Here is a 27,686-nt window from a genome sequence, read left to right as displayed (position 1 = left end):
GTTACATCCACACACATTTCGACACGCCAATCTGAGCCTTCGAGGAGGATGAGCACTCCTCGCTTGACTCCTTCTTCTGTTTCCCCTTTTAGAAAGTGAAAATACAAGGAGGGGAGGGTTTCTGGCCCCCCGCTCCCGTCCCCTTTAGTCGCCTTCTACGACACGTGAGGAATGCGTGCGAAGTATTCTTTCTCCCCTAGCCCCAGGTGCCCACCTCCCACCTTTATATATATATACATATATATATATATATATATATATATATATATATATATATATATATATATATATATATATATATATATATATATATATATATCTGTTTCTCATTTTAGAAAGTTAATACAAGGAGGGGAGGATTTCCGGCCCCCCGCTCCCGTCCCCTCTAGTCGCTTTCTACGACACGCGAGGAATACGTGGGAAGTATTCTTTCACCCCTATCCCCAGGGATAATATACATATATATATACATATACACACACACACACATACACACACATACGCACATACACACACACACACACACATACATATATATACATATGAAAAATGTAAGAAACAATTTAGAAAACAAACTTTTAGCTTGAATGAAAAAAATGAATGTCACAGAATGGTTCAACCTCTGGCTATGGAAAAGGAAATGTACAATTTATTCACACAAACGTCAATAGCAGTTCTCATCAATTTCACCACTGTATCAATAAGCTTCAATGTCTAAGCTACATTTTTCTCCAACTTCACTATTTTCTTGTCAAAAACACCATGCATGAAAACTATCACTCCAGGGCTATGGATAGAGTTGTGCGCAGGAGGATGGATGTGCTGGAAATGAGATGTTTGAGGACAATGTGTGGTGTGAGGTGGTTTGATCGAGTAAGTAACGTAAGGGTAAGAGAGATGTGTGGAAATAAAAAGAGCGTGGTTGAGAGAGCAGAAGAGGGTGTTTTGAAATGGTTTGGGCACATGGAGAGAATGAGTGAGGAAAGATTGACCAAGAGGATATATGTGTCGGAGGTGGAGGGAACGAGGAGAAGAGGGAGACCAAATTGGAGGTGGAAAGATGGAGTGAAAAAGATTTTGTGTGATCGGGGCCTGAACATGCAGGAGGGTGAAAGGAGGGCAAGGAATAGAGTGAATTGGAGCGATGTGGTATACAGGGGTTGACGTGCTGTCAGTGGAGTGAATCAAGGCATGTGAAGCGTCTGGGGTAAACCATGGAAAGCTGTGTAGGTATGTATATTTGCGTGTGTGGACGTGTGTATGTACATGTGTATGGGGGGGGGGGCCATTTCTTTCGTCTGTTTCCTTGCGCTACCTCGCAAACGCGGGAGACAGCGACAAAGTAAAAAAAAAAAAAAAAAAAAAAAATATATATATATATATATATATATATATATATATATATATATATATATATATATATATATACATACATATATATATATATATATATATATATATATATATATATATATATATATATATATATATATATATATATATATATATATTTATATATATGAGAGTTGGGGTGAGCGAGTATCATTAAATTTCAGGGAGAATAAAAAGATGTTTTGGAAGGAGGTAAATAAAGTGCGCAAGACAAGGGAGCAAATGGGAACTTCAGTGAAGGGGGCTAATGGGGAGATAATAACAAGTAGTGGTGATGTGAGAAGGAGATGGAGTGAGTATTTTGAAGGTTTTTTGAATGTTTTTGATGATAGAGTGGCATATATAGCTTGTTTTAGTCGAGGTGGTGTGCAAAGTGAGAGGGTTAGGGAAAATGTTTTGGTAAATAGAGAAGAGGTAGTAAAAGCTTTACGGAAGATGAAAGCCGGCAAGGCAGCAGGTTTGGATGGTATTGCAGTGGAATTTATTAAAAAAGGGGGTGACTGTATTGTTGACTGGTTGGTAAGGTTATATAATGTATGTATGACTCATGGTGAGGTGCCTGAGGATTGGCGGAATGCTTGCATAGTGCCATTGTACAAAGGCAAAGGGGATAAGAGTGAGTGCTAAAATTACAGAGGTATAAGCTTGTTGAGTATTCCTGGTAAATTATATGGGAGAGTATTGATTGAGAGTTTGAAGGCATGTACAGAGCATGAGATTGGGGAAGAGCAGTGTGGTTTTGAAAGTGGTAGAGGATGTGTGGATCAGGTGTTTGCATTGAAGAATGTACGTGAGAAATACTTAGAAAAACAAATGGATTTCTATGTAGTATCTATAGATCTGGAGAAGGCAAATGATAGAGTTGATAGAGATGCTCTGTGGAAGGTTTTAAGAATATATGGTGTGGGAGGAAAGTTCTTAGAAGCAGTGAAATGTTTTTATCGAGGATGTAAGGCATGTGTACGTGTAGAAAGAGAGGAAAGCGATTGGTTCTCAGTGAATGTAGGTTTGCGGCAGGGGTGTGTGATGTTTCCATGGTTGTTTAATTTGTTTATGGATGGGGTGTTTAGGGAGGTGAATGCAAGAGTTCTGGAGAGAGGGGCAAGTATGCAGTCTGTGGTGGATGAGAGAGCTTGGGAAGTGAGTCAGTTGTTGTTCGCTGATGATACAGCGCTGGTGGCTGATTCATGTAAGAAACTGCAGAAACTGGTGACTGAGTTTGGTAAACTGTGTGAAAGAAGAAAGTTAAAAGTAAATGTGAATAAGAGCAAGGTTATTAGGTACAGTAGGGTTGAGGGTCAAGTCAATTGGGAGGTAAGTTTGAATGGAGAAAAACTGGATGAAGTAAAGTGTTTTAGATATCTGGGAGTGGATATGTCAGCGGATGGAACCATGGAAGCGGAAGTGAATCATAGGGCTGGGGAGGGGGCTAAAATCCTGGGAGCCTTGAAGAATGTGTGGAAGTCGAGAACATTATCTCGGAAAGCAAAAATGGGTATGTTTGAAGGAATAGTGGTTCCAACAATGTGTTATGGTTGCGAGGCGTGGGCTATGGATAGAGTTGTGCGCAGGAGGGTGGATGTGCTGGATATGAGATGTTTCAGGACAATATGTGGTGTGAGGTGGTTTGATTGAGTAAGTAATGTAAGGGTGAGAGAGATGTGCGGAAATAAAAATCGCGTGGTTGAGAGAGCAGAAGAGGGTGTTTTCAAATGGTTTGGTCACATGGCGAGAATGAGTGAGGGAAGATTGACCAAGAGGATATATGTGTCATAGGTGGAGGGAACGAGGAGAAGTGGGAGACCAAATTGGAGGTGGAAAGATGTAGTGAAAAAGATTTTGTGTGATCGGGGCCTGAAAATGCAGGAGGGTGAAAAGCCTGCAAGAAATAGAGTGAATTGGAACGATGTGGTATACCGGGGTCGACGTGCTGTCAATGGATTGAAGCAGGGCATGTGAAGCGTCTGGGGTAAACCATGGAAAGTTTGTGGGGCCTGGATGTGGAAAGGGAGCTGTGGTTTCACTGCATTATTACGTGACAGCTAGAGACTGAGTGTGAACGAATGGGGCCTTTGGTGTCTTTTCCTAGCGCTACCTCGCACACTTGAGGGGGGAGGGGGTTGTTATTCCATGTGTGGCGAGGTGGCGATGAGAACAAATAAAGGCAGACAGTATAAATTATGTACATGTGTATATATGTATATGTCTGTGTGTGTATATATATGTGTACATTGAGATGTATAGGTATGTATATTTGCGTGTGTGGAAGTGTATGTATATACATATGTATGTTGGAGGGTTGAAGGTGGGATGTTGTTGGTTGGATGAAGAAGTAAGAGTATTAGTGAAAGAGAAGAGAGAGATATTTGGACGATTTTTGCAGGAAAATAATGCAAATGAGTGGGAAATGTTTAAAAGAAAGAGGCAGGAGGTCAAGAGAAAGGTGGAAGAGTTAAAAAAGAGGGCAAAAGGGAGGTGGGGTGAGAGAGTATCATTAAATTTTTGGGAGGATAAAAAGATGTTTTGGAAGGAGGTGAATAAAATGCGTAAGGCAAGGGAACAAATGGGAACTTCAGTGAAGTGTGCTAAGTTTTTCTCCATTCAAACTCACCTCTCAATTAACTTAACCCTCAACCCTACTGTACCTAATAACCTTGCTCTTATTCACATTTACTCTTAACTTTCTTCTTCCACACACTTTTCCAAACTCAGTCACCAGCTTCTGCAGTTTCTCACATGAATCAGCCACCAGCGCTGTATCATCAGCGAACAACAACTGACTCACTTCCCAAGCTCTCTCATCCACAACAGACTTCATACTTGCCCCTCTTTCCAAAACTCTTGCATTTACCTCCCTAACAACCCCATCCATAAACAAATTAAACAACCATGGAGACATCACACACCCCTGCCGCAAACCTACATTCACTGAGAACCAATCACTTTCCTCTCTTCCTACACGTACACATGCCTTACATCCTCGATAAAAACTTTTCACTGCTTCTAACAACTTTCCTCCTACACCATATATTCTTAATACCTTCCACAGAGCATCTCTATCAACTCTATCATATGCCTTCTCCAGATCAATAAATACTACATACAAATCCATTTGCTTTTCTAAGTATTTCTCACATACATTCTTCAAAGGAAACACCTGATCCACACATCCTCTACCACTTCTGAAACCACACTGCTCTTCCCCAATCTCATGCTCTGTACATGCCTTCACCCTCTCAATCAATACTCTCCCATATAATTTACCAGGAATACTCAACAAACTTATACCTCTGTAATTTGAGCACTCATTCTTATCCCCTTTGCCTTTGTACAATGGCACTATGCACGCATTCCGCCAATCCTCAGGCACCTCACCATGAGTCATACATACATTAAATAACCTTACCAACCAGTCAACAATACAGTCACCCCCTTTTCTAATAAATTCCACTGCAATACCATCCAAACCTGCTGCCTTGCCGGCTTTCATCTTCCGCAAAGCTTTTACTACCTCTTCTCTGTTTACCAAATCAGCTTTCCATGGTTTACCCCAGACGCTTCACATGCCTTCATTCAATCCACTGAGAGCACGTCAACCCCGGTATACCACATCGCTCCAATTCACTCTATTCCTTGCCCTCCTTTCACCCTCCTGCATGTTCAGGCCCGGAACACACAAAATCTTTTTCACTCCATCTTTCCACCTCCAATTTGGTGTCCCTCTTCTCCTCGTTCCCTCCACCTTCGACACATATATCCTCTTGGTTAATCTTTCCTCACTCAATCTCTCCATGTGCCCAAACCATTTCAAAACACCCTCTTCTCCTCTCTCAACCACGCTCTTTTTATTTCCACACATCTCTCTTACCCTTACGTTACTTACTCGATCAAACCACCTCACACCACACATTGTCCTCAAACATCTCATTTCCAGCACATCCATCCTCCTTCGCACAACTCTATCCATAGCCCACGCCTCGCAACCATACAACATTGTTGGAACCACTATTCCTTCAAACATACCCATTTTTGCTTTCCGAGATAATGTTCTCAACTTCCACACATTCTTCAAGGCTCCCAGAATTTTCGCCCCCTCCCCCACCCTATGATCCACTTCCGCTTCCATGGTTCCATCCGCTGCAGGATCCACTCCCAGATATCTAAAACACTTCACTTCCTCCAGTTTTTCTCCATTCAAACTCACCTCCCAATTGACTTGACCCTCAAGCCTACTGTACCTAATAACCTTGCTCTTATTCACATTTACTCTTAACTTTCTTCTTTCACACACTTTATCAAAGTCAGTCACCAGCTTCTGCAGTTTTTCACATGAATCAGCCACCAGCGCTGTATCATCAGCGAACAACAACTGACTCACTTCCCAAGCTCTCTCATCCCCAAAAGACTTCATACTTGCCACTCTTTCCAAAACTCTTGCATTCATTTCCCTAACAACCCCAACCATAAATAGATTAAACAACCATGGAGACATCACACACCCCTGCCGCAAACATACATTCACTGAGAACCAATCACTTTCCTCTCTTCCTACACGTATACATGCCTTATATCCTCGATAAAAACTTTTCACTGCTTCTAACAACTTGCCCTGCACACCATATATTCTTAATACCTTCCACAGAGCATCTCTATCAACTCTATCATATGCCTTCTCCAGATACATAAATGCTACATACAAATCCATTTGCTTTTCTAAGTATTTCTCACATACATTCTTCAAAGCAAACACCTGATCCACACACACACACACATATATATATATATATATATATATATATATATATATATATATATATATATATATATATATATATATATATATATATGTCTCCCGCGTTTGCGAGGTAGCGCAAGGAAACAGACGAAAGAAATGGCCCAACCCACCCCCATACACATGTATATACATACGTCCACACACGCAAATATACATACCTACACAGCTTTCCATGTTTTACCCCAGACGCTTCACATGCCTTGATTCAATCCACTGACAGCACGTCAACCCCGGTATACCACATCGCTCCAATTCACTCTATTCCTTGCCCTCCTTTCACCCTCCTGCATGTTCAGGCCCCGATCACACAAAATCTTTTTCACTCCATCTTTCCACCTCCAATTTGGTCTCGCTCTTCTCCTCGTTCCCTCCACCTCCGACACATATATCCTCTTGGTCAATCTTTCCTCACTTATTCTCTCCATGTGCCCAAACCACTTCAAAACACCCTCTTCTGCTATCTCAACCACGCTCTTTTTATTTCCACACATCTCTCTTACCCTTACGTTACTCACTCGATGAAACCACCTCACACCACACATTGTCCTCAAACATCTCATTTCCAGCACATACATCCTCCTGCGCACAACTCTATCCATAGCCCACGCCTCGCAACAATACAACATTTTTGGAACCACTATTCCTTCAAACATACTCATTTTTGCTTTCCGAGATAATGTTCTCGACTTCCACACATTCTTCAAGGCCCACAGAATTTTCGCCACCTTCTCCACCCAATGATCCACTTCCTCTTCCATGGTTCCATCCGCTGCCAGATCCACTCCCAGATATCTAAAACACTTCACTTCCTCCAGTTTTTCTCCATTCAAACTCACCACCCAATTGACTTGACCCTCAACCCTACTGTACCTAATAACCTTGCTCTTATTCACATTTACTCTTAACTTTCTTCTTCCACACACTTTACCAAACTCAGTCACCAGCTTCTGCAGTTTCTTACATGAATCAGCCACCAGCGCTGTATCATCAGCGAACAACAACTGACTCACTTCCCAAGCTCTCTCATCCCCAACAGACTTCATACTTGCCCCTCTTTCCAAAACTCTTGCATTTACCTCCCTAACAACCCCATCCATAAACAAATTAAACAACCATGGAGACATCACACACCCCTGCCGCAAACCTACATTCACTGAGAACCAATCACTTTCCTCTCTTCCTACACGTACACATGCCTTACATCCTCGATAAAAACTTTTCACTGCTTCTAACAACTTTCCTCCCACACCATATATTCTTAATACCTTCCACAGAGCATCTCTATCAACTCTATCATATGCCTTCTCCAGATCCATAAATGTTACATACAAATCCATTTGCTTTTCTAAGTATTTCTCACATACATTCTTCAAAGCAAACACCTGATCCACACATCCTCTACCACTTCTGAAACCACACTGCTCTTCCCCAATCTGATGCTCTGTACATGCCTTCACCCTCTCAATCAATACCCTCCCATATAATTTACCAGGAATACTCAACAAACTTATACCTCTGTAATTTGAGCACTCACTCTTATCCCCTTTGCCTTTGTACAATGGCACTATGCACGCATTCCGCCAATCCTCAGGCACCTCACCATGAGTCATACATATATTAAATAACCTTACCAACCAGTCAACAATACAGTCACCCCCTTTTTTAATAAATTCCACTGCAATACCATCCAAACCTGCTGCCTTGCCGGCTTTCATCTTCCGCAAAGCTTTACTACCTCTTCTCTGTTTACCAAATCATTTTCCCTAACCCTCTCACTTTGCACACCACCTCGACCAAAACACCCTATATCTGCCACTCTATCATCAAACACATTCAACAAACCTTCAAAATACTCACTCCATCTCCTTCTCACATCACCACTACTTGTTATCACCTCCCCATTTGCGCCCTTCACTGAAGTTCCCATTTCCTCCCTTGTCTTACGCACTTTATTTACCTCCTTCCAGAACATCTTTTTATTCTCCCTAAAATTTAATGATACTCTCTCACCCCAACTCTCATTTGCCCTTTTTTTCACCTCTTGCACCTTTCTCTTGGCCTCCTGTCTCTTTCTTTTATAAATCTCCCACTCAATATATAATATATATATATTTTTTTTTTTATTTTTTTTTATACTTTGTCGCTGTCTCCTGCGTTTGCGAGGTAACGCAAGGAAACAAACGAAAGAAATGCCCCCCCCCCATACACATGCATATACATAAGTCCACACACGCAAATATACATACCTACACAGCTTTCCATGGTTTATCCCAGACGCTTCACATGCCACGCTTCAATCCACTGACAGCACGTCAACCCCGAGATACCACATCGCTCCAATTCACTCTATTCCTTGCTCTCCTTTCACCCTCCTGCATGTTCAGGCCCCGATCACACAAAATCTTTTTCACTCCATCTTTCCACCTCCAATTTGGTCTCCCTCTTCTCGTTGTTCCCTCCACCTCCGACACACATATCCTCTTGGTCAATCTTTCCTCACTCATCCTCTCCATGTGCCCAAACCACTTCAAAACACCCTCTTCTGCTCTCTCAACCACGCTCTTTTTATTTCCACACATCTCTCTTACCCTTACGTTACTCACTCGATCAAACCACCTCACACCACACACTGTCCTCAAACATCTCATTTTCAGCACATCCATCCTCCTGCGCACAACTCTATCCATAGCCCACGCCTCGCAACCATACAACATTGTTGGAACCACTATTCCTTCAAACATAACCATTTTTGCTTTCCGAGATAATGTTCTAGACTTCCACACATTCTTCAAGGCCCCCAGGATTTTCGCCCCCTCCCCCACTCTATGATCCACTTCCGCTTCCATGGTTCCATCCGCTGCCAGATCCACTCCCAGATATCTAAAACACTTCACTTCCTCCAGTTTTTCTCCATTCAAACTCAACTCCCAATTGACTTGACCCTCAACCCTACTCTACCTAATAACCTTCCTCTTATTCACATTTACTCTTAACTTTCTTCTTCCACACACTTTTCCAAACTCAGTCACCAGCTTCTGCAGTTTCTCACATGAATCAGCCACCAGCGCTGTATCATCAGCGAACAACAACTGACTCACTTCCCAAGCTCTCTCATCCCCAACAGACTTCATACTTGCCCCTCTTTCCAAAACTCTTGCATTTACTTCCCTAACAACCCCATCCATAAACAAATTAAACAACCATGGAGACATCACACACCCCTGACGCAAACCTACATTCACTGAGAACCAATCACTTTCCTCTCTTCCTACACGTACACATCCCTTACATCCTCGATAAAAACTTTTCACTGCTTCTAACAACTTTCCTCCCACACCATATATTCTTAATACCTTCCACAGAGCATCTCTATCAACTCTATCATATGCCTTCTCCAGATCCATAAATGCTACATACAAATCCATTTGCTTTTCTAAGTATTTCTCACATACATTCTTCAAAGCAAACACCTGATCCACACATCCTCTACCACATCTGAAACCACACTGCTCTTCCCCAATCTGATGCTCTGTACATGCCTTCACCCTCTCAATCAATACTCTCCCATATAATTTACCAGGAATACTCAACAAACTTATACCTCTGTAATTTGAGCACTCACTCTTATCCCCTTTGCCTTTGTACAATGGCACTATGCACGCATTCCGCCAATCCTCAGGCACCTCACCATGAGTCATACATACATTAAATAACATTACCAACCAGTCAACAATACAGTCACCCCCTTTTTTAATAAATTCCACTGCAATACCGTCCAAACCTGCTGCCTTGCCGGCTTTCATCTTCCGCAAAGCTTTCATTACCTCTTCTCTGTTTACCAAATCATTTTCCCTAACCCTCTCACTGTGTAGGTATGTATATTTGCGTGTGTGGACGTATGTATATACATGTGTATGGGGGTGGGTTGGGCAATTTCTTTCGTCTGTTTCCTTGCGCTACCTCGCAAACGCGGGAGACGGAGCAAAAAAAAAAAAGAAAAATATATATATATATATATATATATATATATATATATATATATATATATATACATATATATATATATATATATATATATATATATATATATATATATATATATATATATATATATATATATATATATGCAAACGCAGGAGACAGTGAAAAAAAAAAAAAAAGAATATATATATATATATATATATATATATATATATATATATATATATATATATATATATATATATATATATATACATATATATATATATATATATATATATATATATATATATATATATATATATATATATTTATTTATATATATATATGTATGTATATATATATATATATATATATATATATATATATATATATATATATATATATATATATATATACATATATATATATATATATATATATATATATATATATATATATATATATATTTTTCTTTTTTTTTTTTTTTTTGCACTGTCTCCCGCGTTTGCGAGGTAGCGCAAGGAAACAGACGAAAGAAATGGCCCAACCCACCCCCATACACATGTATATACATACGTCCACACACGCAAATATACATACCTACACAGCTTTCCATGGTTTACCCCAGACGCTTCACATGCCTTGATTCAATCCACTGAGAGCACGTCAACCCCGGTATACCACATCGCTCCAATTCACTCTATTCCTTGCCCTCCTTTCACCCTCCTGCATGTTCAGGCCCCGATCACACAAAATCTTTTTCACTCCATCTTTCCACCTCCAATTTGGTGTCCCTCTTCTCCTCGTTCCCTCCACCTCCGACACATATATCCTCTTGGTTAATCTTTCCTCACTCAATCTCTCCATGTGCCCAAACCATTTCAAAACACCCTATTCTGCTCTCTCAACCACGCTCTTTTTATTTCCACACATCTCTCTTACCCTTACGTTACTTACTCGATCAAACCACCTCACACCACACATTGTCCTCAAACATCTCATTTCCAGCACATCCATCCTCCTTCGCACAACTCTATCCATAGCCCACGCCTCGCAACCATACAACATTGTTGGAACCACTATTCCTTCAAACATACCCATTTTTGCTTTCCGAGATAATGTTCTCGACTTCCACACATTCTTCAAGGCTCCCAGAATTTTCGCCCCCTCCCCCACCCTATGATCCACTTCCGCTTCCATGGTTCCATCCGCTACAGGATCCACTCCCAGATATCTAAAACACTTCACTTCCTCCAGTTTTTCTCCATTCAAACTCACCTACCAATTGACTTGACCCTCAACCCTACTGTACCTAATAACCTTGCTCTTATTCACATTTACTCTTAACTTTCTTCTTTCACACACTTTACCAAAGTCAGTCACCAGCTTCTGCAGTTTTTCACATGAATCAGCCACCAGCGCTGTATCATCAGCGAACAACAACTGACTCACTTCCCAAGCTCTCTCATCCCCAAACGACTTCATACTTGCCACTCTTTCCAAAACTCTTGCATTCACTTCCCTAACAACCCCAACCATAAATAGATTAAACAACCATGGAGACATCACACACCCCTGCCGCAAACCTACATTCACTGAGAACCAATCACTTTCCTCTCTTCCTACACGTATACATGCCTTACATCCTCGATAAAAACTTTTCACTGCTTCTAACAACTTGCCTCCCACACCATATATTCTTAATACCTTCCACAGAGCATCTCTATCAACTCTATCATATGCCTTCTCCAGATACATAAATGCTACATACAAATCCATTTGCTTTTCTAAGTATTTCTCACATACATTCTTCAAAGCAAACACCTGATCCACACACACACACACATATATATATATATATATATATATATATATATATATATATATATATATATATATATATATATATATATATATATACATATATATATATATTTTTTTTTTTATTATACTTTGTCACTGTCTCCCGCGTTTGCGAGGTAGCGCAAGGAAACAGACGAAAGAAATGGCCCAACCCACCCCCATACACTTGTATATACATACGTCCACACACGCAAATATACATACCTACACAGCTTTCCATGTTTTACCCCAGACGCTTCACATGCCTTGATTCAATCCACTGACAGCACGTCAACCCCGGTATACCACATCGCTCCAATTCACTCTATTCCTTGCCCTCCTTTCACCCTCCTGCATGTTCAGGCCCCGATCACACAAAATCTTTTTCACTCCATCTTTCCACCTCCAATTTGGTCTCCCTCTTCTCCTTGTTCCCTCGACCTCCGACACATATATCCTCTTGGTCAATCTTTCCTCACTCATTCTCTCCATGTGCCCAAACCACTTCAAAACACCATCTTCTGCTCTCTCAACCACGCTCTTTTTATTTCCACACATCTCTCTTACCCTTACGTTACTCACTCGATCAAACCACCTCACACCACACATTGTCCTCAAACATCTCATTTCCAGCACATCCATCCTCCTGCGCACAACTCTATCCATAGCTAACGCCTCGCAACCATACAACATTGTTGGAACCACTATTCCTTCAAACATACCCATTTTTGCTTTCCGAGATAATGTTCTCGACTTCCACACATTCTTCAAGGCTCCCAGAATTTTCACCCACTCCCCCACCCTATGATCCACTTTTTTTTTTTTTTTTTTTTGCTTTTTCGCTGTCTCCCGCGTTTTCGAGGTAGCGCAAGGAAACAGACGAAAGAAATGGCCCAACCCACCCCCATACACATGTATATACATACGTCCACACAGGCAAATATACATACCTACACAGCTTTCCATGGTTTACCCCAGACGCTTCACATGCCTTGATTGAATCCACTGACAGCACGTCAACCCCGGTATACCACCTCGCTCCAAATCACTCTATTCCTTTCCCTCCTTTCACCCTCCTGCATGTTCAGGCCCCGATCACAAAAAATCTTTTTCACTCCATCTTTCCACCTCCAATTTGGTCTCCCTCTTCTCCTCGTTCCCTCCACCTCAGACATATATATCCTCTTGGTCAATCTTTCCTCACTCATTCTCTCCATGTGCCTAAACCATTTCAAAACACCCTCTTCTGCTCTCTCAACCTCGCTCTTTTTATCTCCACACATCTCTCTTACCCTTACGTTACTTACTCGATCAAACCACCTCACACCACATATTGTCCTCAAACATCTCATTTCCATCACATCCATCCTCCTGCGCACAACTCTATCCATAGCCCACGCCTCGCAACCATACAACATTGTTGGAACCACTATTCCTTCAAACATACCTATTTTTGCTTTCCGAGATAATGTTCTCGACTTCCACACATTCTTCAAGGTTCCCAGAAATTTCGCCCCCTCCCCCACCCTATGATCCACTTCCACTTCCATGGTTCCATCCGCTGCCAGATCCACTCCCAGATATCTAAAACACTTCACTTCCTCCAGTTTTTCTCCATTGAAACTCACATCCCAATTGACTTGACCCTCAACCCTACTGTACCTAATAACCTTGCTCTTATTCACATTTACTCTTAACTTTCTTATTTCACACACTTTACCAAAATCAGTCACCAGCTTCTGCAGTTTCTCACATGAATCAGCCACCAGCGCTGTATCATCAGCGAACAACAACTGACTCACTTCCCAAGCTCTTTCATCCCCAACAGACTTCATACTTGCCCCTCTTTCCAAAACTCTTGCATTCACCTCCCTAACAACCCCATCCATAAACAAATTAAACAACCATGGAGACATCACACACCCCTGCCGCAAACCTACATTCACTGAGAACCAATCACTTTCCTCTCTTCCTACACGTACACATGCCTTACATCCTCGATAAAAACTTTTCACTGCTTCTAACAACTTGCCTCCCACACCATATATTCTTAATACCTTCCACAGAGCATCTCTATCAACTCTATCATATGTCTTCTCCAGATCCATAAATGCTACATACAAATTCATTTGATTTTCTAAGTATTTCTCACATACATTCTTCAAAGCAAACATCTGATCCACACATCCTCTACCAATTCTGAAACCACACTGCTCTTCCCCAATCTGATGCTCTGTACATGCCTTCACCCTCTCAATCAATACCCTCCCATATATCTTACCAGGAATACTCAACAAACTTATACCTCTGTAATTTGAGCACTCACTCTTATCCCCTTTGCCTTTGTACAATGGCACTATGCACGCATTCCGCCAATCCTCAGGCACCTCACCATGAGTCATACATACATTAAATAACCTTACCAACCAGTCAACAATACAGTCATCCCTATTTTAATAAATTCCACTGCAATACCATCCAAACCTGCTGCCTTGCCGGCTTTCATCTTTCGCAAAGCTTTTACTACCTCTTCTCTGTTTACCAAATCATTTTCCCTAACCCTATCACTTTGCACACCACCTCGACCAAAACACCCTATATCTATCACTCTGTCATCAAACACATTCAACAAACCTTCAAAATACTCACTCCATCTGCTTCTCACATCACCACTACTTGTTATCACCTCCCCATTTGCACCCTTTAATGAAGTTCCCATTTGCTTCCTTGTCTTACGCACTTTATTTACCTCCTTCCAGAACATCTTTTTATTCTCCCTAAAATTTAATGATACTCTCTCACCCCAACTCTCATTTGCCCTTTTTTTCACCTCTTGCACCTTTCCATTGACCTCCGGTCTCTTTCTTTTATACATCTCCCACTCAATTGCATTTTTTCCCCTGCAAAAATCATCCGAATGCCTCTCCCTTCTCTTTCACTAATACTCTTACTTCTTCAACCCACCACTCACTACCCTTTCTAATCAACCCACCTCCCACTCTTCTCATGCCACAAGCATCTTTTGCGCAATCCATCACTGATTCCCTAAATACATCCCATTCCTCCCCCACTCCCCTTACTTACCTCGAAGGCTCAGATTGGGGTGCCTAAATGTGTGTGGATGTAACCAAGATGTGAAAAAAGGAGAGATAGGTAGTATGTTTGAGGAAAGGAACCTAGATGTTTTGGCTCTGAGTGAAACGAAGCTCAAGGGTAAAGGGGAAGAGTGGTTTGGGAATGTCTTGGGAGTAAAGTCAGGGGTTAGTGAGAGGACAAGAGCAAGGGAAGGAGTAGCAGTACCCCTGAAACAGGAGTTGTGGGAGTATGTGATAGAATGTAAGAAAGCAAATTCTCGATTAATATGGGTAAAACTGAAAGTTGATGGAGAGAGATGGGTGATTATTGCTGCATATGCACCTGGGCATGAGAAGAAAGATCATGAGAGGCAAGTGTTTTGGGAGCAGCTGAATGAGTATGTTAGTGGTTTTGATGCACGAGACCGGGTTATAGTGATGGGTGAGTAATGTGGCAGTTGAGGGAATAATTGGTATACATGGGGTGTTCAGTGTTGTAAATGGAAATGGTGAAAAGCTTGTAGATTTATATGCTGAAAGAGGACTGATGATTGGGAATACCTGGTTTAAAAAGCGAGATATACATAAGTATACTTATGTAAGTAGGAGAGATGGCCAGAGAGCGTTATTGGATTACGCGTTAATTGACAGGCGTGCGAAAGAGAGACTTTTGGATGTTAATGTGCTGAGAGGTGCAACTGGAGGGATGTCTGATCATTATCTTGTGGAGGCTAAGGTGAAGATTTGTATGGGTTTTCAGAAAAGAAGAGTGAATGTTGGGGTGAAGAGGGTGGTGAGAGTAAGTGAGCTTGGGAAGGAGACTAATGTGAGGAAGTACCAGGAGAGACTGAGTACAGAATGGAAAAAGGTGAGAACAATGGATAAATTGTGCATTTCCTTTTTCCATAGCCAGAGGTTGAACCATTGTGTGACATTCAGTTTTTCGTTCATTTCAAACTAGAAGTTTCAGTTTTCTAAATTGTTTCTTACATTTTTCATATGTATGTATATGTATGTGTGTGTGTGTGTATATATGCGTATGTATGTGTATGTGTGTGTATGTGTATATGTATATATATATTTATATTATCCCTGGGGATAGGGGTGAAAGAATACTTCCCACGTATTCCTCGCGTGTCGTAGAAAGCGACTAGAGGGGACGGGAGCGGGAGGCCAGAAATCCTCCCCTCCTTGTATTAACTTTCTAAAATGGGAAACAGAAGAATGAGTCACGCGGGGAGTGCTCATTCTCCTCGAAGGCTCAGAGTGGGGTCCCTAAATGTGTGTGGATGTAACCAAGATGTGAAAAAAGGAGAGATAGGTAGTATGTTTGAGGAAAGGAACCTGGATGTTTTGGCTCTGAGTGAAACGAAGCTCATGGGTAAAGGGGAAGAGTGGTTTGGGAATGTCTGGGGAGTAAAGTCATGGGTTAGTGAGAGGACAAGAGCAAGGGAAGGAGTAGCAATACTCCTGTAACAGGAGTTGTGGGAGTATGTGATAGAGTGTAAGAAAGTAAATTCTCGATTAATATGGGTAAAACTGAAAGTTGATGGAGAGAGGTGGGTGATTATTGGTGCATATGCACCTGGGCATGAGAAGAAAGATCATGAGAGGCAAGTGTTTTGGGAGCAGCTGAATGTGTGTGTTAGTGGTTTTGATGCACGAGACTGGGATATAGTGATGGGTGATTTGAATGCAAAGGTGAGTAATGTGGCAGTTGAGGGAATAATTGGTATACATGGGGTGTTCAGTGTTGTAAATGGAAATGGTGAAGAGCTTGTAGATTTATGTGCTGAAAAAGGACTGATGATTGGGAATACCTGGTTTAAAAAGCGAGATATACATAAGTGTACTTATGTAAGTAGGAGAGATGGCCAGAGAGCGTTATTGGATTACGTGTTAATTGACAGGCGTGCGAAAGAGAGACTTTTGGATGTTAATGTGCTGAGAGGTGCAACTGGAGGGATGTCTGATCATTATCTTGTGGAGGCTAAGTAGAAGATTTGTATGGGTTTTAAGAGAAGAAGAGTGAATGTTGGGGTGAAGAGGGTGGTGAGAGTAAGTGAGCTTGGGAAGGAGACCTGTGTGAGGATGTACCAGGAGAGACTGAGTACAGAATGGAAAAAGGTGAGAATAATGGAAGTAAGGGGAGTGGGGGAGGAATGGGATGTATTTAGGGAATCAGTGATGGATTGCGCAAAAGATGCTTGTGGCATGAGAAGAGTGGGAGGTGGGTTGATTAGAAAGGGTAGTGAGTGGTGGGATGAAGTAAGAGTACTAGTGAGAGAGAAGAGAGAGGCATTTGGACGATTTTTGCAGGGAAAAAATGCAAATGAGTGGGATATGTATAAAAGAAAGAGAAAGGAGGTCAAGAGAAAGGTGCAAGAGGTGAAAAAAAGGGCAAATGAGAGTTGGGGTGAGAGAGTATCATTAGATTTTAGGGAGAATAAAAAGATGTTCTGGAAGTAGGTAAATAAAGTGCGTAAGACAAGGGAGCAAATGGGAACTTCAGTGAAGGGCGCAAATGGGGAGGTGATAACAAATAGTGGTGATATGAGAAGGAGAAGGAGTGAGTATTTTGAAGGTTTGTTGAATGTGTTTGACGATAGAGTGGCAGATATAGGGTGTTTAGGTGGAGGTGGTGTGCAAAGTGAGAGGGTTAGGGAAAATGATTTGGTAAACAGAGAAGAGGTAGTGAAAGCTTTGCGGAAGATGAAAGCCGGCAAGGCAGCAGGTTTGGATGGTATTGCAGTGGAATTTATCAAAAAAGGGGATGACTGTATTGTTGACTGGTTGGTAAGGTTATTTAATGTATGCATGACTCATGGTGAGGTGCCTGAGGATTGGCGGAATGCGTGCATAGTGCCACTGTACAAAGGCAAAGGGGATAAGAGTGAGTGCTCAAATTACAGAGGTATAAGTTTGTTGAGTATTCCTGGTAAATTATATGGGAGGGTATTGATTGAGAGGGTGAAGGCATGTACAGAGCATCAGATTGGGGAAGAGCAGTGTGGTTTCAGAAGTGGTAGAGGATGTGTGGATCAGGTGTTTGCTTTGAAGAATGTATGTGAGAAATACTTAGAAAAGCAAATGGATTTGTATGTAGCATTTATGGATCTGGAGAAGGCATATGATAGAGTTGATAGAGATGCTCTGTGGAAAGTATTAAGAATATATGGTGTGGGAGGAAATTTGTTAGAAGCAGTGAAAAGTTTTTATCGAGGATGTAAGGCATGTGTACGTGTAGGAAGAGAGGAAAGTGATTGGTTCTCAGTGAATGTAGGTTTGCGGCAGGGGTGTGTGATGTCTCCATGGTTGTTTAATTTGTTTATGGATGGGGTTGTTAGGGAGGTAAATGCAAGAGTTTTGGAAAGAGGGGCAAGTATGAAGTCTGTTGGGGATGAGAGAGCTTGGGAAGTGAGTCAGTTGTTGTTCGCTGATGATACAGCGCTAGTGGCTGATTCATGTGAGAAACTGCAGAAGCTGGTGACTGAGTTTGGTAAAGTGTGTGGAATAAGAAAGTTAAGAGTAAATGTGAATAAGAGCAAGGTTATTAGGTACAGTAGGGTTGAGGGTCAAGTGAATTGGGAGGTGAGTTTGAATGGAGAAAAACTGGAGGAAGTGAAGTGTTTTAGATATCTGGGAGTGGATCTGGCAGCGGATGGAACCATGGAAGCGGAAGTGGATCATAGGGTGGGGGAGGGGGCGAAAATTCTGGGGGCCTTGAAGAATGTGTGGAAGTCGAGAACATTATCTCGGAAAGCAAAAATGGGTATATTTGAAGGAATAGTGGTTCCAACAATGTTGTATGGTTGCGAGGCGTGGGCTATGGATAGAGTTGTGCGCAGGAGGATGGATGTGCTGGAAATGAGATGTTTGAGGACAATGTGTGGTGTGAGGTGGTTTCATCGAGTGAGTAACGTAAGAGTAAGAGAGATGTGTGGAAATAAAAAGAGCGTGGTTGAGAGAGCAGAAGAGGGTGTTTTGAAGTGGTTTGGGCACATGGAGAGAATGAGTGAGGAAAGATTGACCAAGAGGATATATGTGTCGGAGGTGGAGGGAACGAGGAGAAGAGGGAGACAAAATTGGAGGTGGAAAGATGGAGTGAAAAAGATTTTGTGTGATCGGGGCCTGAACATGCAGGAGGGTGAAAGGAGGGCAAGGAATAGAGTGAATTGGAACGATGTGGTATACCGGGGTTGACGTGCTGTCAGTGGATTGAATCAAGGCATGTGAAGCGTCTGGGGTAAACCATGGAAAGCTGTGTAGGTATGTATATTTGCGTGTGTGGACGTATGTATATACATGTGTATGGGGGGGGGGGGTAGGGCCATTTCTTTCGTCTGTTTCCTTGCGCTACCTCGCAAACGCGGGAGCTAGCAACAAAGTATAATAAAAAAAATATATAATAATATATATATATATATATATATATATATATATATATATATATATATATATATATATATATATATATATATATATATATATATATATACTGTACCTAATAACCTTGCTCTTATTCACATTTACTCTTAACTTTCTTCTTTCACGCACTTTACCAAACTCAGTCACCAGCTTCTGCAGTTTCTCACATGAATCAGCCACCAGCGCTGCATCATCAGCCGAACAACAACTGACTCACTTCCCAAGCCCTCTCATCCAACACAGACTTCATACTTGCCCCTCTTTCCAAAACTCTTGCATTCACCTCCCTAACAACCCCATCCATAAACAAATTAAACACCCATGGAGACATCACACACCCCTGCCGCAAACCTACATTCACTGAGAACCAATCACTTTCCTCTCTTCCTACGCGTACACATGCCTTACATCCTCGATAAAAACTTTTCACTGCTTCTAACAACTTGCCTCCCACACCATATATTCTTAATACCTTCCACAGAGCATCTCTATCAACTCTATCATATGCCTTCTCCAGATCCATAAATGCTACATACAAATCCATTTGCTTTTCTAAGTATTTCTCACATACATTCTTCAAAGCAAACACCTGATCCACACATCCTCTACCACTTCTGAAACCACACTGCTCTTCCCCAATCTGATGCTCTGTACATGCCTTCACCCTCTCAATCAATACCCTCCCATATAATTTGCCAGGAATACTCAACAAACTTATACCTCTGTAATTTGAGCACTCACTCCTATCCCCTTTGCCTTTTTAAATTCATGTATGCTGTGTATTAACCATGTCCTCAATCACTCTGTGCTATTCATCTTCCACTATTCTAGTAAGTGAAAGTATGTATATATATATATATATATATATATATATATATATATATATATATATATATATATATATATATTTATTTATATTCTTTTCTTTTTCTTTCAAACTATTCGCCATTTCCCGCATTAGCGAGGTAGCGTTAAGAACAGAGGACTGGGCCTTGAGGGAATACCCTCACCTGGCCCAATTCTCTGTTCCTTCTTTTGGAAAATTAAAAAAAAAAAACGAGAGGGGAGGATTTCCAGCCCCCCGCTCCCTCCCCTTTTAGTCGCCTTCTACGACACGCAGGGAATACGTGGGAAGTATTCTTTCTCCCCTATCCGCATATATATATATATACATATATATATATATATATATATATATATATATATATATATATATATATATATATATATATATATATATATATATATGTATATAATGTATATATATACATACTTTCACTTACTAGAATAGTGGAAGATGAATAGCACAGAGTGATTGAGGACATGGTTAATACACAGCATACATGAATTTAAAAACTTCTATAATGGTAAAGAACACTTAAGAGATTCGGCCCTACATGTGTAAATTCCCCCATCATACACGGACTCCCTTAGTGTACTGGTTTTCGTTCCTCACCGCTACGCATTCACGGGCCGCTCATGGTCAAGGGCAGAGGTTCGAATCCTGGATACGGCAGTCGGTCCCCAGAAAACGTAGGTTTTCATTCACCCTAAGGGGTTGGTCGATAAAATGGATACTTAGCTTTAGCAGGTAATATATATATATATATAATATAATATATTAATATATATATATATATATATATATAATATATGGATGTATGCAGTGGATTTATTAAAAAAAGGGTGACTGTACTATTGACTGGTGGTAAGGTTATGTATGACTCATGGTGAGGTGCCTGAGGATTGGCGGAATGCGTGCATAGTGCAATTGTACAAAGGCAAAGGGGATAAGAGTGAGTGCTCAAATTACAGAGGTATAAGTTTGTTGAGTATTCCTGGTAAATCATATGGGAGGGTATTGATTGAGAGGGTGAAGGCATGTACAGAGCATCAGATTGGGGAAGAGCAGCGTGGTTTCAGAAGTGGTAGAGGATGTGTGGATCAGGTGTTTGCTTTGAAGAATGTATGTCAGAAATACTTAGAACAGCAAATGGATTTGTATGTAGCATTTATGGATCTGGAGAAGGCATATGATAGAGTTGATAGATATGCTCTGTGGAAGGTATTAAGAATATATGGTGTGGGAGGCAAGTTGTTAGAAGCAGTGAAAAGTTTTTATCGAGGATGTAAGGCATGTGTACGTGTAGGAAGAGAGGAAAGTGATTGGTTCTCAGTAAATGTAGGTTTGCGCCAGGGATGTGTGATGTCTCCACGGTTGTGTAATATGTTTATCGTTGGGGTTGTTAGGGAGGTGAATGCAAGAGTTTTGGAAAGAGTGGAAGTATGATGTCTGTGTTGGATGAGAGAGCTTGGGAAGTGAGTCAGTTGTTGTTCGCTGATGATACAGCGCTGGTGGCTGATTCATGTGAGAAACTGCAGAAGCTGGTGACTGAGTTTGGTAAAGTGTGTGAAAGAAGAATGTTAAGAGTAAATGTGAATAAGAGCAAGGTTATTACGTACAGTAGGGTTGAGGGTCAAGTCAATTGGGAGGTAAGTTTGAATAGAGAAAAACTGGAGGAAGTAAAGTGTTTTAGATATCTGGGAGTGGATCTGGCAGCGGATGGAACCATGGAAGCGGAAGTGGATTATAGGGTGGGGGAGTGGGCGAAAATTCTCGGAGCCTTGAAGAATGTGTGGAAGTCGAGAACATTATCTCGGAAAGCAAAAATGGGTATGTTTGAAGGAATAGTGGTTCCAACAATGATGTATGGTTGTGAGGCATGGGCTATGGATAGAGCTGTGCGCAGGAGGATGTATGTGATGGAAATGAGATGTTTGAGGACAATGTGTGGTGTGAGGTGGTTTGATCGAGTAAGTAACGTAAGGGTGAGAGAGATGTGTGGAAATAAAAAGAGTGTGGTTGAGAGAGCAGAAGAGGCTGTTTTGAAATGGTTTGGGCACATGGAGAGAATGAGTGAGGAAAGATTGACCAAGAGGATATATGTGTCGGCGGTGGAGGGAACGAGGAGAAGTGGGAGACCAAATTGGAGGTGGAAAGATGGAGTGAAAAAGATTTTGTGTGATCGGGGCCTGAACATGCAGGAGGGTGTATATATATATATATATATATATATATATATATATATATATATATATATATATATATATATATGTATATATATATATATATATATATATATATATATATATATATATATATATATATATATATATATATATTGCTTTTTTTTTTCTTTTTTTTGCCGCTGTCTCCCGTGTTAGCGAAGTAGCGTAAGAAAGCAGACGAAAGAATGGCCCAACCCGCCCACATACACATGTATATACATACATGTCCACACACGCACAATATACATACCTATACATTTCAATTTACACATATATATACACACACAGACATATACATATATACACATGTACATAATTTATACTGTCTGCCTTTATTTGTTCCCATCGCCACCTCGCCACACATGGAATAACAACCCCCTCCCCCCTCATGTGTGCGAGGTAGCGCTAGGAAAAACACCAAAGGCCCCATTCGTTCACACTTAGTCTCTAGCTGTCATGTAATAATGCACCGAAATCACAGCTCCCTTTCCACATCCAGGCCCCACACACTTTGATGGTTTACCCCAGACGCTTCACATGCCCTGGTTCAATCCATTGACAGCACGTCGACCCCGGTATACCACATCGTTCCAATTCACTCTATTCCTTGCACGCCTTTCACCCTCCTGCATGTTCAGGCCCCGATCACTCAAGATCTTTTTCACTCCATCTCTCCACCTCCAATTTGGTCTCCCACTTCTCCTCGTTCCCTCCACCTCTGACACACAAACCCTCTTGGTCAATCTTTCCCCACTCATTCTCTCCATGTGACCAAACCATTTCAAAACACCCTCTTCTGCTCTCTCAACCACACTCTTTTTATTTCCACACATCTCTCTCACCCTTTCATTACTTACTCGTTCAAACCACCTCACACCACATATTGTCCTCAAACATCTCATTTCCAGCACATCCACCCTCCTGCGCACAACGCTATCCATAGACCACGCCTCGCAACCATACAGCATTGTTGGAACCACTATTATATATATATATATATATATATATATATATATATATATATATACATATGTAAATTGGATGCCCTTGCCGTTTCAGCTAACATAAAGAAAAGGTAATTACACACTGACCCGAAATGAGTTGAGGTACTGAACGATGTACCAATGTTCGATTCTTGGATAATTACTCTTTTTAATCTGTGTGAGTGACTCCTTCCTGAATATGGCAGTTGATGATACAAAGGTCGTGAGCGAAGTTTAGAGCGAGGAGGATTGCCTGAACTTAAAAGGAGTTCTTGACAGACTCCAACCCTTGGCTGACTTATGGTTGACGTTCATCTCAAGGAAATATTGATGGGTCACAGCAAAACAAGACCACGATATCATATTCACCAAGCAGAAAACTAGCTGTTGGGATCTCAGTGTCGCCAAAATCTCACCTTTGGAAACGAACTGTTTAACAACAAATATTGAAAATGCAGTCACGTCATGGACAAGGAAATGTTTAGCAAGCTGTTCACCAATAGTAGAATGTATTTCTCATGTTTAGTCACCGATTTAAAGATGCATAAAGAAGTAATAGAGAAGATATAAGATCAATAAAGATCATACCAAAATTCAAAGAAGTGAGCTACAAGGAAAGACTGAAAACCTTGACCCTAAAACACTACTCTAAACAATATGAAAAGATTTTACTACTCTTAGGTCCAACATAACCGACGTGGAAATTATTATAGAAAGATATTTCGATTTGCAGTTTACTGAAAGAAACTAAATGAACTTTAAACTTTACTTTAACTTAGTAGAATATAAGAATAAGGAAACATAGATGGAATATGACACAAAATCTTAGTGTTATACAGTGCTTGCTGATGTAGTCTAGCACACACAAACCCACACTAACACAACCAAGGATATTAAAGGTACCGTTTTAAAAGCTAAATAAACAAGCACTATGTCAACAAACTAAAGATGCTTACTTCATAGGTAGATACAAACAGTGGACACTGTTCTTTTGTTTACTTTCTTCAGTGTTTACCTACGTGACGGACCTAGTATGGATCACTGTGGCCTTAGCGGCTCTCGGCATCAGTGTTGGTACAACCATAACCTTCTACACCTTAGTTATGGTACAGTACCTAGGTGTAGACAACATGGTAGCTGCGTTCGGAATTTCTTCCGTTATACAAGCGTTTGGTTATGTGATCACCGGGCCTACAACAGGTAGGTACATGCAGCCTGTACATTTCTCTCACTTTCACTGTCTCCATAGTCTTTGAAACCCTTTATGACTCACTTCCTTAAGCACCTATAATCTCATTACCTTCGGTAGAATATGGTCTAATGGTTGGTTTACTCTCCTGTATGAATAGCTTCTGGTACTCTTCTCTCAGGGATTTTGATGAAACCTTTGTCAAGACGCTCGTCATCCCCAGAGAATCCTCTTAGGATATGGCATAACCCATTGCATTCAAAATTCACTTGCTTTGGCTTTTTCGGTTCTTTCTAGCCAACCTATTGCAGTAAACATTAATGGAGCAACTTCCCACGCTCTTATTACATCAGCGATGGTTTTTCTCAGGATTCTGTTACTGACATATCGATATACACCAGCCAGACCGTTAAAGGGAGAGTGGGAAAGGTTGGTCCAGGTAACGAGGTGTTGGTTCAACTATTTTTCTTATATCAGCGTTTCTTGATAATTCTTCCATATATATATATATATATATATATATATATATATATATATATATATATATATATATATATATATGTATATATATATATATATATATATATATATATATATATATATATATATATATATATATTTATTTTTTTTTATTTTGCTTTGTCACTGTCTCCCGCGTTTGCGAGGTAGCGCAAGGAAACAGACGAAAGAAATGGCCCAACACACCCCCATGCACATGTATACACATACACGTCCACACACCCAAATATACATACCCATTCATCTCAATGTACACACATATATATATACACACAGACATATACATATATACACATGCACACAATTCACACTATTTTCATTCATTCCTATCGCCTCCTCGCCACACATGGATTAACATCCCCCTCCCCCCCTCATGTGTGCGAGGTAGCGCTAGGAAAAGACAACAAAGGCCTCATTCATTCACAATCAGTCTCTAGCTGTCATACAATAATGCCCGAAAACACAGCTCCCTTTCCACATCCAGGCCCCACAGAACTTTCCATGGCTTACCCCAGACGCTTCACATGCCCTGATTCAATCCATTGACAGCATGTCGACCCTAGTATACCACATCTATCCAATTCACTCAATTCATTGCATGCCTTTCACCCTCCTGCATGTTCAGGCCCCGATTACTCAAAATCTTTTTCACTCCATCTTTCCACCTCCAATTTGGTCTCCCACTTCTCCTCGATCCCTCCACATCCGACACATATATCCTCTTGGTCAATCTTTCCTCACTCATTCTCTCCATGTGCCCAAACCATTTCAAAACACCCTCTTCTGCTCTCTCAACCACGCTCTTCTTACTTCCACACATCTCTCTTACCCTTACATTACTTACTCGATCAAACCACCTCACACCACATATTGTCCTAAAACATTTCATTTCCAGCAGATCCACACTCCTGCGAACAGCTCTATCCATAGCCCACGCCTCGCAACCATACAACATTGTTGGAACCACTATTCCTTCAAACACACATTTTTGCTTTCCAAGATAATGTTCTCGACTTCCACAAATTCTTCAAGGCTCCCAGGATTTTCGCCCCCACCCCTATAATCCACTTCCATGGTTCCATCCGCTGCCAGATCCACTCCCCGATATCTAAAACACTTTATTTCCTCCAGTTTTTCTCCATTCAAACTTACCTCCCAATTGACTTGACCCTCAACCCTACTGTACCTAATAACCTTGCTCTTATTCACATTTACTCTTAACTTTCTTCTGTCACACACTTTACCAAACTCAGTCACCAGCTTCTGCAGTTTCTCACATGAATCAGCCACCAGCGCTGTATGATCAGCGAACAACAACTGACTCACTTCCCAAGCTCTCTGATCCACAACAGACTGCATACTTGCCCCTCTTTCCAAAAGTCTTGCATTTAACTCCCTAACAATCCCGTCCATAAACAAATTGAACAACCATGGAAACACCACACACCCCTGCCTAAAACTATATTCACTGAGAACCAGTCACTTTCCTCTCTTCCTAAACGTACACATGCCTTACATCCTCGATAAAAAGTTTTCATTGCTTCTGACAACTTGCCTCCAATAACATATATTCTTAGTACCTTCCACAGAGCGTCTCTATCAACTCTATCATATGCCTTCTCCAGATCCATAAATGCTACATGCAAATCCATTTGCTTTTCTAAGTATTTCTCACATATATTCTTCAAAGCAAACACCTGATCCACATATCCTCTACCACTTCTGAAACCACACTGCTCTTCCCCAATCTGATGCTCTGTACATGCCTTCACCCTCTCAATCAATACCCTCCCATATAATTTACCAGGAATACTCAACAAACTTATACCTCTGTAATTTGAGCACTCACTCTTATCCCCTTTGCCTTTATGCAATGGCACTATGCACGCATTACGCCAATCCTCAGGCACCTCACCATGAATCATACATACATTAAATAACCTTACCAACCAGTCAACAATACATTCAACCCCTTTTTTAATAAATTCCACTGCAATACCATCCAAACCTGCTGCCTTGATGGCTTTCATCTTTCGCAAAGCTTTTACTGCCTCTTCTCTGTTTACCAAATCATTTTCCCTAACCCTCTCACTTTGCACACCACCTCGACCAAAACACCCTATATGTGCCACTCTATCATCAAACACATTCAACAAACCTTCAAAATACTCACTCCATCTCCTTCTCACATCACCACTACTGGTTTTCACCTCCCCATTAGCCCCCTTCAATGAAGTTCCCATTTGCTCCCTTGTCTTACGCACTTTATGTACCTCCTCCCAGAACATCTTTTCATCCTCCCTAAAATTTAATGATACTCTCACCCCAACTCTCATTTGCCATCTTTTTCACCTCTTGCACCTTTCTCTTGACATCTTGTCTCTTTCTTTTATATGTCTCCCACTCATTTGCATTTTTCCCTGCAAAAATCG

At 41.0% G+C, this 27,686-nt stretch overlaps 1 protein-coding gene across 1 annotated transcript in view; it reads left to right on the top strand.

The window, feature by feature from the left end:
* Positions 1–24,971, top strand: part of LOC139761496 (monocarboxylate transporter 9-like) — a 71,305-nt gene extending 46,334 nt beyond the window's left edge. The window contains exons 4-5 of the mRNA XM_071685759.1: positions 24,555–24,746; positions 24,856–24,971. Coding sequence (XP_071541860.1) covers positions 24,555–24,746; positions 24,856–24,971 — 308 coding nt within the window. The remainder of the gene's footprint in view (positions 1–24,554; positions 24,747–24,855) is intronic.
* The last annotated feature ends 2,715 nt before the right edge of the window (positions 24,972–27,686 follow it).

Source organism: Panulirus ornatus, chromosome 40 (genome assembly GCF_036320965.1).
Source record: "Panulirus ornatus isolate Po-2019 chromosome 40, ASM3632096v1, whole genome shotgun sequence".
In the NCBI taxonomy this organism is placed as follows: Eukaryota; Metazoa; Arthropoda; class Malacostraca; order Decapoda; family Palinuridae; genus Panulirus; species Panulirus ornatus.
The sequence above is the reverse complement of the archived record's forward strand: the minus strand, read 5'-3'. Positions and strand labels throughout refer to the sequence as shown.